Below are 13,874 nucleotides of genomic sequence, written 5' to 3'. Positions count from 1 at the left end.
AGTCACATGAACTTTTTTAAATATGTCTTTACCTTTCTGGGCGTTTGAAAGTGTAAATTATCTTGCTGTCAATGCAGGCTTCACTGAGCCATCAGATTTTATCAAAAATCAAATCTTTATCTTAATTTGTGTTCTGAAGATGAACGAAGGTCTTACGGGTGTAGAACAACATGAGGGTGAGTAATTAATGACAGAATTTTCATTTTTAGGTGAACTAACCCTTTAAATCATCATAACAGAGTCAAACATTAAGTCTGTTAGAACACCATCAGTGGAAACAGCTGATTCGTCACGTGGGTTTAATGTTCGCTGTCAGAATTTATTCTGCAAATGTTTCCATCTCCCATTATCCCATTAACTCTTTTCGCACAAGTCAAAAACCACCTCAAGCGAGCATAAAACTTTTTTGTGACTCTTTTCGTCCAAAATTTGGTGTTTCCATCTGTCGTTTCTGATGCGGTACTTAAAAATGTGCATAAAAACAGGGTGATGGAAACAGAGATAATGTGTCGTCTTTCTCCATGTTACCTGCACCTGGATATCCCTGATTATTTGTCAGCAAAAGTCTGCTGGATGAAGCTAAACATGTTAGTTGATCATCATAGATCTGAGTCATTGTCTTTTCTCTTTCTGTCTTCAGTCTGAATAGATGCAGTATTACAGAGAAACAGTGTGTCATCCTGACTTCAGCTCTGAAATCAAACCCGTCACACCTGAGAGAGCTGAACCTGAGCGGGAATGAACTAGGAAACACAGGAGTGAAGCACTTATGTGACGTACTGAAGGATTCACACTGTAAACTGGAGAGATTGAGGTCAGTAACATTCTTCACATACAAGAATCAGAATACTTAAAATCACTTTAACAGTTTAAACTAAAACACTTTATACTCAATATCTCACAATGAGTCTGAGTTGAAGTCTGGACTTTAATAAGGCCATTCCTAAACCTTAGTTTTCTCATTTTTCAACCATTTTCAGGTTGCTTGTTGTGAATCATTCAGATCAAAGACTTTCACAGCTCTACAATTTTAGATAATTTAAACCTTGAAAGTGATGTTGATGTCTAACATATTAAAGTTCTCTGAGGCTTTTGTTTGCCTCCATATTCAGTTGTCAGTTTTTGCAACTAACTTTCAATACATTCATACAAAGAACAAAATAAAATTCACTTTGAGGATTTCTGTTGTTCAGGTTTAACTGATTAATCAGCTGAATGTTTTCGTTCCTGTTCTAGACTCTCTAACTGCAGTGTAACAGAAGAAGGTTATAAAGCTCTGGCTTCAGCTCTGAGATCAAACCCTTCACACCTGATAGAGCTGGATCTCACAGGAAATGATCCTGGACAATCAGGAGTGAAGGAGCTCAGTGATTTACTACAGGATCCAAACTGTCAACTGAAGACACTGAGGTGAGACGGGATGAAATAATTATCAAAATTAGTTATATGCAGGCTAAATATTCATAACAAATATATTATTTTAGTTACACAATAAGCTGGACAATTTGTTGCATCAAAATGATCAAGATCAGATCAGATGCTGCAGGTTCTGACATGATGATGATAACCGTCAACACAGTTTAGTTGTGGTTCAAGCTACAGGTCAAATAGACATTATGGGTCAGTATATGTGCTATTCTGGAGTATGGTATACCTTGACAATTAACATGCACAATTTTGTTTTTGTGCACACTTCTCATTAAAAATTCTAGATAAAATTTCAATCAAATTGTTTTCTGAACACAATTGTTTTCCATCAAGTCCAGATTCACTGTATCTCTACAGCAGGTCTGTGAGTCTCCAGATGTTCACAAACATGCAGTTTCACAAGCCAGTTTTCTCTGCTGATGTTTCTCACTCCTCCTGCTTAAAAGCCAGAAAGATCTTGAGGCCTTAATTTCACACTCTGTATTCATACTGAAAATCATGATCTAGTGAGCTTTTGCCCTTCTGCTCTGTGGGACGTTTCTGTTCTTATGAGTTTGCTTTAGGACTGAGTGTCACTCGAGTTCTTTTAAATAACTCTATTAGACTTCATTTTCAAGTATTTATATATTTGAAGTGTTCATTTGCAAAAACCGATAAACGCCACTTTAAAAAAAAAAAAAAAAAAAATGAACTAACTGCTGTGCTTTATTCTCCACATATAGCACGTTCTGTACCCTAAATCCGTTTGGTCATTAAAGCCGGTATTGTCCACTGTCAGGCATCGCGAGTTCACGTTTACAGCAGAAACCGACAAGCGCCCTTGTTGTTTGTGTACAGAAACCGATAAGTCCGTTTTAGCGAATCAGCGCACAGTATTCAGGTCAGGTGACAAGGCTTCTAGTCACTTCAGAAAGACGCGCTAGCTGAGGGAAGTTTTGTCAAAGCTGACTAAAAGTGAACGAGGATTTATAATTTCGACTCCTGTAAGACCTTGTACACCATACACGTCTTACATGATGAACCCTTGGTTGTCCTTTTGTGTGTGTGTGTGTCTGTGTGTGTGTGTGTGTGTGTGTGTGTGCGTATGCGTGTCGATCTGTTAGTTTGAGTGTTTGTGTGCACACGTGTGTTTTAAATGCAATTACTTGGTTTTGTTTAACTCTGAAACATGAAATGCGGAGTTAAATCTGCTTTTGCTAAAGAACAAACTTTTAATAAATATAAAAAACATACTTTCAATGAACTTTAATTTTTTAATTTACCTGTATTTTTTGGAGTTATTATTACTTAATCAAAACAACCCAACTGCAGTCTGATTGATATTACTTGGAATGCACAATAAAAAAACATGATTTGTGAGAATTAATAAAAATGGAGTTAACTGTTTTTGCAAATGAACTCTTCATTTATTTGTGTATTTAAATGTTCAAAGAAAAGTATTACATCTAAATAACTAACTAGAGCTTGTCTTTAGAACAATAATTGAGTTTTTTATCTTATCAATCATGTTTGTAATGCAACAGACATTTAGTTGAGAACTGAATTGACTCTTCTGCAGGTTTTTGAGTGCTGCTGCAGATGAAGCCTGTCAGTATGTGGAGAGAGTTGTGGGTAAAAACCCGTTACTCCTGAGAGAGCTGAAACTGAGTGAACATGAACTAGGAGACACACGAGTGAATCAGATCGCTGCTCTACTGCAGGATAAACACTGTCGACTCAAAACACTGATGTGAGTATTGTTCATTTATTTAAAATATTACATTACTTTTAATTGTAATATGACTGTAATATTTCCTCACGTATTTCAGTCAGAGCAGTTTTTTTTTTTTTCTCAGTGTCACACAGAGCCACAACAATGTAAAGTAATATAATTAAACAGGAAATTAAAAACACAATTTAAATGTGACATTAAGCTTTAAATATTTAATTAGTAATTTAATTATTTCAGTTACTGTAGAGGGAGATCAATGGTTTTCTTCCAGAGCTTAGAAAACTCTTCAAATAAGTGATAGATTGAAAAAACAGCTGCTCTATAAACACAGAGATGTCTTTCCTAACTTTCACAGGTTAATTCTGTGTAAATTAAATATAAGTGTGTATATATTGATGCTCTTTTTGAACACGACTGCTGAATGCGATCATGTTTACTGATTGCTGGTGTGTAACAACGTTTTTTTGTGACATCAGAACTGTTCATAACTGCTTTCAGTTTAATGTTTGTATTTCACAAAATGTAAAATGTCTAATTTTGGTGCAGCATTTACTGTAACTTTTGAACAAATGCATTTTAAAAATCTGTGATCAGAATCTGCCTGTAATAAGATCCACCGAAGGCAAGTTGACTGAACACAAGTGCAGCTTTATTCTAGTGATGTTACTCCTGATATCGAGGCTTCGAAGCTTGTGTCGAGAACATCAGGTTCTTCCCGCCGGAGCTCCGTATCGAGGCTTGTATTGTTTCAGTGAAATGACGTCACCGGTGACGTTCGAAGCCTCGTTTGAGTGAAGTGCTTCAAGAAGGGGTTCATTTTTGGTGGAACAATGTGTTTTTTCCTCTCGTGTTACACAAGCACTTCCACTTCTCTCTGTCCAGTCCAACTTAATCACTTTCACTTTTTTATCTGGTTTAAAGAACTTTGTTTTTTCTCGTATGTTCAACAACAGCATTGCCCAGTTACAAAATTATGAAACATTATAAAACAACACTGAACATAAATACTTCACAAAACTAATTATTTATTTATTTATTTGTGTGTGTTAATGTATCATGAACCATGTAACACACATTTTGGTGCTGTAACACTCAAATAAAAAAATAAAAAAAGTTTTTTCCTGCACCATATTGCATTAAAGCATCGAGAAATGAACCATATTTCCATTGATCAGCATGTGTCTCTGTGTGCATTCAAAGCCTAGGTGAACCAAATGAACCACTTTTCAACACATCTGGCTGGAAAGCTTCATGAAGCTTCATCTCGCCACCACTACTTTATTTGTTATTTTAATTTTTGTTCACATTTATTTGAATAAAGACATGACTAAGAAACATGAACATAAACCTCACCAACAGCAGTTACAGGGAACAAAGACAGACTAAAGACAATGATAACATGAGGGCTATATATACACACAGACACTAATGAACAAACAAGAAACACCTGAACACAATGAACCAATGAAAACGTGTCACATGAAACAAGGAACCAATCAGAACATGACACATGAACAGGGGGAGCACATGACAAGATCACATGAGGAGCAAGACTGAGAGAATTATACAAAATAAAAGACATAAACTAAACTAAACCCAGAACAGACGTGACACTGCCTCACGGTGCAGCACTAAAGCAGATGAACCTTTTCCAAAACTTGTTTGATTGTCTTCTGCTTCAGGAAATACTTTCATTCCTTAATCTGTTAATGTTTGTTTATACAATTATTCATTGTTCATGTTCGTTCACAGTGGATTAACTAATGTTAACAGAAAACTTTTGTATTTAAAACTGTATTAGTAAATGTTTAAACTTACATTAATGTTATTAAATGCTGTACTAGTATTGTCCATCATTGGTTCATGTTAACTAATGTAGTTAATGTGAACAAATGAAAGATTATTGTAAAGTGTTAGTGAGTCGACAATGTTTCTGAAAACAACCGACATAAACACATTTGTCCCAGTGATCAAACCAAAAGTGACATTGACACGAAACAACCTTAAAGATGAGATGAAATGAATGTGTAAACTAACATAAATAGATTGATGATTTCAACCTTTGTATTATTACAATGTCGTAGTATATTTAAATGAACAATGTGTCGTCTTTCTCCATGTTACCTGAACCTGGATATCCCTGTTTATTTGTCAGCAAAAGTCTGCTGGATGAAGCTAAACATGTTAGTGGATCATCATAGATCTGAGTCATTGTCTTTTCTCTTTCTGTCTTCAGTCTGTTTAAATGCAGTATTACAGAGAAACAGTGTGTCATCCTGACTTCAGCTCTGAAATCAAACCCGTCACACCTGAGAGAGCTGAACCTGAGCTGGGATGAACTAGGAGACTCTGGAGTGAAAAACCTCAGTGATCTACTGATGAACCCACAATTCAAGCTGGAGAAACTACAGTTAGTATCATTATACTGTATTTACTGTTTAATTTATTTTAAGTCAACAGGGCACAAGTCACATCATTTGTAGCGCTGCATCTCCATCTGAAGAAAGATTCAGAAATGGTTTTAGTTAACGGGTTTGTATGTGTATCAGTAAAAAGAGCATTAAACTTTGAAGCATTTTAAACTTTGTGGCTATAAAAGTGTTTCATATGCTGGAATCTGACAAATCTTTGCTGTGAAACAAGACAAAAGTGAGAACAGACTAAAAAACAGTGTAACAAATTGTCATGAATGGCTGGTTGTGATGAAGCTCACGACGATGGAGAATACAATAACACTGTCTTTAATCACAAATCTAACATGTAGGAGAGATAAAACACAACCACTTCAACATAAACGACAGAACAATGAACAGACAGAACTAAGAGTTTAAATACACAGACAGAGTAATCAAGGTAAAACAGAACAGCTGCAGGAACTAATTAACAACCAAGAACACTAACTAGGGAACACACACAGACAGCAACACCATGATAATAAAACACAACAAAACTGTTACACAAATAGATTATTCTGAAATGTTACATTTATACTGGACTAATGGTACTTTTCACTAAATCTTCTTTTATTAAACAAAATGTGTATTTAGAGATTGTAAATTACACTCTAATGACTAAATAATCGATTCATGTACCAAATTTTCTTACATTAATAATGAAAATAGTCCATTTAAATGTTAATTTTCTATTGTTTTTATATTGATCCTATATATTAATCTAGAGTGATAAATTCACTTATTTTTGGGAGTGAGGACGGATCCAGACTTGGATTGTAACTAGTATCCTCAAATGCTCCTGTCTTGGTTTGTTCGTTTCTATTATTAAGTTTCCATGTTTTTGCTGGTTTATTAGTGACTGTATGACATTTATTCATGATTCATTTAACTCACACATGAACTGAACAACTGAACAACATTTTCTCTTTCTGTCTTCAGTCTGATTGATTGCAGTATTACAGAGAAACAGTGTGTCATCCTGACTTCAGCTCTGAAATCAAACCCGTCACACCTGAGAGAGCTGAACCTGAGCTGGAATAAACTACGAGACTCTGGAGTGAAAAACCTCAGTGATCTACTGATGAACCCACAATTCAAGCTGGAGAAACTACAGTTAGTATCATTTTACTGTATTTACCGTTTAATTTATTTTAAGTCAACAGGGCACAAGTCACATCATTTGTAGCGCTGCATCTCCATCTGAAGAAAGATTCAGAAATGGTTTTAGTTAAAGGATTAGTTCACTTTCAAATAAAAATTAGCCCAAGCTTTACTCACCCTCAAACCATCCTAGGTGAATATGACTTTCTTCTTTCTGATGAACATAATCAAAGAAATATTAATAAATATCCTGACACATCTGAGCTTTATAATGGCAGTGAACGGGATCAATGAGTATGAGCTGAAGAAAGTGTCTCCATCCACATCCATCCATAATAAATATGTGCTCCACACGGCTTCGGGGGGTTAATAAGGTCCTTCTGAAGCGAAACGATGCGTTTGTGTAAAAAATATCAATAATTAAACAAGTTATAGTTCAGATGTGTGTGTGGAAATGATGCGTTGTGACTGCAGAACTTTTAGAGACGTTTAAAATTGTGCAAAACAATCCCACACCCTGTTGAGGCCCTGTTATAAAACACAAACAAACAGTGTTACTTTAATTTAACATGAATAGTTAGTATGTTACTACACTGAAACCGTTAACGATGTTTTTTTTATAATTGATAATAATGATGCTCTGCTCTGGTCCAGGTTACGTTCTTCATGAAGTAGCGGCGCGCGTGCGACCAATAGCAGTGTAGCTGCACAGCCCCCTCTATTGGTGAATATAATCACTACACGATTGCTCCGATAACCAACAGGCTGCTGTATGCTGGTTGGTCAGACTTTTTTGCAATGCATTTGCGGGTTGTTTTGAATGAGCTGTAAAATGGGGACATTTCCAGGGACAGCTCCAGTCGGGGACAGAACATGAAAAACTGGGACTGTCCCTGGAAAACGGGGATGTCTGGTCACCCTGTCCTGGAGCCGTGTGGAGTACGTTTATGATGGATGAATGTGGATGGAGACACTTTCTTCAGCTCACACTCATTTATCCCGTTCACTGCCATTATAAAGCTCAGATGTGTCAGGATATTTATTAATATTTCTTTGATTATGTTCATCAGAAAGAAGAAAGTCATATACACCTAGGATGGCTTGAGGGTGAATCCCGTTTGAGCGTGCTGGCAAAATGAAAGGAAGTCTCTTGTCGTGGCTGGAGTTAAAGTTGAAGCGGCAAAAGTCGTTGGTTAAACTTTGCGGCAAAACTTAGAACACGAGACTCTCAACTGAAAAGAAAATTAAGTAAAAGAAGAGAAAAGTGAGTGAAAGTTGGATGGCTTGAATGAGCTGCTTGTCTGTCCTTTGTCAGCTTAGTCTTGTCTTCGTTTTGTTCTTCTTGTTACTCCGTTGTGTTACTTTTCTTTCTTTCTGGTTTGTTAACTTTGATGTGACTATTTAAACTTAGGTGTTTGTCCCACCTCTGTGAGGAGTTCTGGCCAATCAGATATCATCTTGTTTCAAAAGGTGTCTTTTCTTCGCCCCAATCATAAAATAAGCGTTATCTCCGGACTCTGGAATTGCCGGCTTCGGCAGAGAGTACCGTTTTAGACATAATTTCTATTAAATGGAATATGATACATTTTACACAGATTTCATTCAAGCCATGATTTAAACATACATTAGAGATTTAAATTCATTCCAAATCAGGCATACTTTCAGTCAATCATTCAAAAGTTATCACATTTACATGAATTGTGGGTGTTCTAAAACATAACTGGTCACATGTAGCATGTGTAGACATGATATAAAAATTTATGCAGTTGAAAGATGTTTGATAAGTCCATTTCAAATTGTTTGGAACAATTTGATGCAGTTTTAGTTATAGAAACCTTCTTTGTGGGTTTTTCTGTAAAGTTAGGTCACTCAGAGAAATGGGCCTGCATTGTCTCTCTGTCTCTTTTGATCTGGAGATCAAAGACTATTTATCTTCTGGTGACCATTTGGTTTAAGTTTTGCCGCCTCTCCTTCAGTCAGGAAGCATGGGTGCCATAAGAGTAATTAGCAGGGGCTTGTTCTGTAGACGGACTGGAGCTGAAAATTAGATTCTCAGAGCTTGGGTTTCTGGAATTATGTTTTGAAAGAATCATCTGAATGATTCATTTGTCTGGTTCGTCCACGGTTCCTACAAAGGCTACTTTTTAATATATAGGGAAATTAGTTTGACTGTACTGCTCAGTCACTGGCAAAATAGTAAAAACAACATGAAAAAGATTTGTGATCAAATCATGAAGCGTGATATTTTTGTCATGTCGCCCACCCCTACTTATTAATAAGAATATTATGCATATTGTGTGTAGTTAGTTGTCCCCCAAGGGGGCGTTTTCCCCACTCTACCCTAAATTCACAATTGTGTCTTATAAAGTCAGAATTGTGATATATACTGTAAATGGCTATTCAGATTTTTTTTCTCAGAAGTGCTCATTTATATCTCTCAATTCTGACTTTTTTCTCAGAATTGCAAGCTTATGTCTATAATATATTGTATATATTCTGACAATTACGATCCATATGATCCTTTTTTTTTCACTCAATTGCAACATTTTTTTTTTTTTTTTTACAATATTCTCTCTATATTATAATGTTTTTACTCAAGTAATGATTCATAAAAAATGACAACCAAAACTAGTGTGGAAAGATTGTTAATATTAGGGATAAGAAAGCTGCAGCTGGTTTTAATATATTTCCAAAATTAATGTACAAATGATTCTAACCTCTTCTGGGTTAAAATGGATGCAGATGCAATAGGAGGATTAAAATGTTAAGAACTGTAAGAGGTTTTTCATGATGCTCCATATGCTGGGATGTGAATTTGATAGGTGCTTGATATAAAATAAATTTAAAAAGTCCTTGAAATTCATTGAATCTGGTGATCATGAAAGAGTGGGAACCCTGACAAAATAAAATTCACTTTGAGGATTTCTGTTGTTCAGGTTTAACTGATTAATCATCTGAATGTTTTCATTCCTGTTCTAGACTCTCTAACTGCAGTGTAACAGAAGATGGTTATAAAGCTCTGGCTTCAGCTCTGAGATCAAACCCTTCACACCTGATAGAGCTGGATCTCACAGGAAATGATCCTGGACAATCAGGAGTGAAGGAGCTCAGTGATTTACTACAGGATCCAAACTGTCAACTGAAGACACTGAGGTGAGACGGGATGAAATAATGAACATTATTAACAAAATATGCAAGCTAACAAAATATGGAGGCTAAATAGTCATAACAAGTATATCATTTTAGTCATACAATAAGTTAGACAATTTGTTGCATCAAAATGATCAAGATCAGATCAGATGCTGCAGGTTCTGACATGATGATGATAACCATCAACACAGTTTAGTTGTGGTTCAAGCTACAGGTCAAATAGACATTATGGGTCAGTATATGTGCTATTCTGGAGCAGTGTTGGGTGTAATGCGTTACTGTAATTAAATTAATTATCCACTGAAAAAGTAAAGTAAGGGATTACTGTTCATTTTTAGGTAATTTCAGTTGCTTATAATGTACTTGCGTTACATACTGGAAATTAGTTCAATAGTTCTGTTTAAATCAATATTGAATTTAAAATCTAAATTTGTTGTCTAAAGGTAAAAGTGAACGCTGCCTCTATTTAGAATAATAAGGAGAAGGACATAGTTTCACTAATAATTTGTTTATTTTGCACAAATCAATACATCGTTTTAATTCTTTTGGAGTTATTGGAATACTTCTTTCATGTTGTGGACAATTTTAAGATTTTGGTCTATTTTTGCTTCCAAGTCTTCTTTTACTGTAATGGAAAGAAAACTTCCAAAATACACATTTAGATGGTGTTTGTTTTAAGCCTACTACCCTCCGTCTGTTTGCATCTGTAGATTTCTTCTAAATTAACCAAAACAAGCTAATCTGCATATTTAAACACATTGACCCCCAGTTTCACAGATGAGGCTTAAACTAGTCCTAGACTAAAATGCATGTTTGAGCTGTTTTAACTGAAAGTAACTTGTACTGACAGATCTTAAAATATGTCAGAGCCATTGTTTTGTGTCAAGATGCACACCAGTAATGTTTTTTTCTTGGGTATGTTTATAAAACCTACTTAAATATCCTAACTGAACTAAGCTAACTAGCGAACTAAGCTAATATATATATACTTAGAACTATTAGTTAGTTCAATATCCTACTGAACTAACTAATCCTGGCTTAGGCTAAGCCCTGTCTGTGAAACTGGGCCCAAGAGTTACAGGTGCTGGTCATATAATTAGAATATCATCAAAAAGTTGATTTATTTCACTAATTCCATTCAAAAAGTGAAACTTGTATATTATATTCATTCATTACACACAGACTGATATATTTCAAATGTTTATTTCTTTTAATTTTGATGATTATAACTGACAACTAAGGAAAATTCCAAATTCAGTATCTCAGAAAATTAGAATATTGTGAAAAGGTTCAATATTGAAGACACCTTTTGCCACACTCTAATCAGCTAATTAACTCAAAACACCTGCAAAGGTCTTTAAATGGTCTCTCAGTCTAGATCTGTAGGCTACACAATCATGGGGAAGACTGCTGACTTGACAGTTGTCCAAAAGACGACCATTGACACCTTGCACAAGGAGGGCAAGACACAAAAGGTCATTGCAAAAGAGGCTGGCTGTTCACAGAGCTCTGTGTCCAAGCACATTAATAGAGAGGCGAAGGGAAGGAAAAGATGTGGTAGAAAAAAAGTGTACAAGCAATAGGGATAACCGCACCCTGGAGAGGATTGTGAAACAAAACCCATTCAAAAATGTGGGGGAGATTCACAAAGAGTGGACTGCAGCTGGAGTCAGTGCTTCAAGAACCACTACGCACAGACGTATGCAAGACATGGGTTTCAGCTGTCGCATTCCTTGTGTCAAGCCACTCTTGAACAACAGACAGCGTCAGAAGCGTCTCGCCTGGGCTAAAGACAAAAAGGACTGGACTGCTGCTGAGTGGTCCAAAGTTATGTTCTCTGATGTAAGTAAATTTTGCATTTCCTTTGGAAATCAGGGTCCCAGAGTCTGGAGGAAGAGAGGAGAGGCACACAATCCACGTTGCTTGAGGTCCAGTGTAAAGTTTCCACAGTCAGTGATGGTTTGGGGTGCCATGTCATCTGCTGGTGTTGGTCCACTGTGTTCTGAGGTCCAAGGTCAACGCAGCCGTATACCAGGAGGTTTTAGAGCACTTCATGCTTCCTGCTGCTGACCAACTTTATGGAGATGCAGATTTCATTTTCCAACAGGACTTGGCACCTGCACACAGTGCCAAAGCTACCAGTACCTGGTTTAAGGACCATGGTATCCCTGTCCTTAATTGGCTAGCAAACTCGCCTGACCTTAACCCCATAGAAAATCTATGTGGTACTGTGAAGAGGAAGATGCGATATGCCAGACCCAACAATGCAGAAGAGCTGAAGGCCACTATCAGAGCAACCTGGGCTCTAATAACACCTGAGCAGTGCCACAGACTGATCGACTCCATGCCACGCCGCATTGCTGCAGTAATTCAGGCAAAAGGAGCCCCAACTAAGTATTGAGTGCTGTACATGCTCATACTTTTCATGTTCATACTTTTCAGTTGGCCAAGATTTCTAAAAATCCTTTCTTTGTATTGGTCTTAAGTAATATTCTAATTTTCTGAGATACTGAATTTGGGATTTTCCTTAGTTGTCAGTTATAATCATCAAAATTAAAAGAAATAAACATTTGAAATATATCAGTCTGTGTGTAATGAATGAATATAATACACAAGTTTCACTTTTTGAATGGAATTAGTGAAATAAATCAACTTTTTGATGATATTCTAATTATATGACCAGCACCTGTATTTTCCCCCTGAAATGTTACAAGTACATAATATGTATTATAACAAATGCCTGCAGAGGGCGCCAAAAGCCTGGTAATTGTTGTTGTTACACAGCACGATCAAATCCTTGTTTTTGGCCAACCAGCATAATTAAAAATATAACATTAGTTAAATAATAATAATAATAATAATAATAATAAGCCACTTTATTATAGAAATGCTACATCCACTGTAATTACTTCAACGAGAATATGTGGACATCAATCATGCACACTCAGAGCGAGGGTTTAAACTTTTATTGATGTAACGTATTCTCCTGTGTCACTAAGCGTAGATTTAGGAATGAGAGCATTATGCAATGCTGTATTATGATTTTTAAATGGTTTTAATAAATCGTGCATGCTTAGAAAACTGTCTAATAATGCAGTTCATGGATGTGCGTCCATGGATGCTCCTCTTCCGGTATTGACAGCCCTACAGATATCTTTACCATGGTTCAAAACGCAGTGCATAGCACATTAAAATAATTGAAATTATAATATGACAAATTGCATTAGTATCAAATCAGACAGATGCATTGCTGGTGGTCAAATTATTAACGCGGCCTTAAACGTATAAATAATCTCACCCTTAAATAGCCAAAACTTTCACATGTTTGTGAACAATACATAGGCTACCTGAAAGAGATGCATGGGATTCTAGGGCTTTTTTCTTTTTCGCTTCTCATCGCCAGACAGCTGTTGTCTTTTCCCGAGCATAGTTGTCACAAGTTATCAGCCAGCAGCAAACACGAGGTGAGGTGGAGCGGGGCGCGCGTGCATGCGGGAATGAATGACGTGTCCCGGAGGGAGGGCATCTGAACTCGAACTGATATATATATATATATATATATATATTATTTTTTTATTCAGTAAATATATTTGTTTGACAGGGAAGCTGTACCCCTTTTATGTATATGTGTGCACGTGCCTGCCGTCCATTATCAAACAACAAAAGAAAAGCTTAAATAAGGATTAATCTATATTTAATTTATACAGTTATGACTATGCAGAGTTATTTTATATTTGATTATTCAATTTCTGTGGTATTTTTACATACTACTATTAGACCTACCTGGAAAAAAAAATATAGCATTGTTTTATTTGTATTTTTATATATTTTTACCGTGGTATCGACTTTGGTATCGAGTATTGTGCACTTTTGGTGGTGTCAGTACCGACTACTAGATTTTTCTGACATCCCTATTTGTTACTAAAAATTTTTTAAGTATTATAAAGTAAATAAAAGTATTATAGTATATGTTTTAATAAAGTTAAAATGTTTTAAAAAGCTATAAAAGGCTAAACTATTCCATGTTTGAT

The 13,874-nt window shown here is 35.9% G+C and overlaps 1 protein-coding gene across 1 annotated transcript in view; it reads left to right on the top strand.

The window, feature by feature from the left end:
• Positions 1 to 13,874, top strand: part of LOC127522225 (uncharacterized) — an 884,749-nt gene that overhangs the window by 484,966 nt on the left and 385,909 nt on the right. The window contains exon 63 of the mRNA XM_051911962.1: positions 2,987 to 3,157. Coding sequence (XP_051767922.1) covers positions 2,987 to 3,157 — 171 coding nt within the window. The remainder of the gene's footprint in view (positions 1 to 2,986; positions 3,158 to 13,874) is intronic.

The sequence above is a fragment of the Ctenopharyngodon idella genome, chromosome 2, assembly GCF_019924925.1.
Source record: "Ctenopharyngodon idella isolate HZGC_01 chromosome 2, HZGC01, whole genome shotgun sequence".
In the NCBI taxonomy this organism is placed as follows: Eukaryota; Metazoa; Chordata; class Actinopteri; order Cypriniformes; family Xenocyprididae; genus Ctenopharyngodon; species Ctenopharyngodon idella.
The sequence above is the reverse complement of the archived record's forward strand: the minus strand, read 5'-3'. Positions and strand labels throughout refer to the sequence as shown.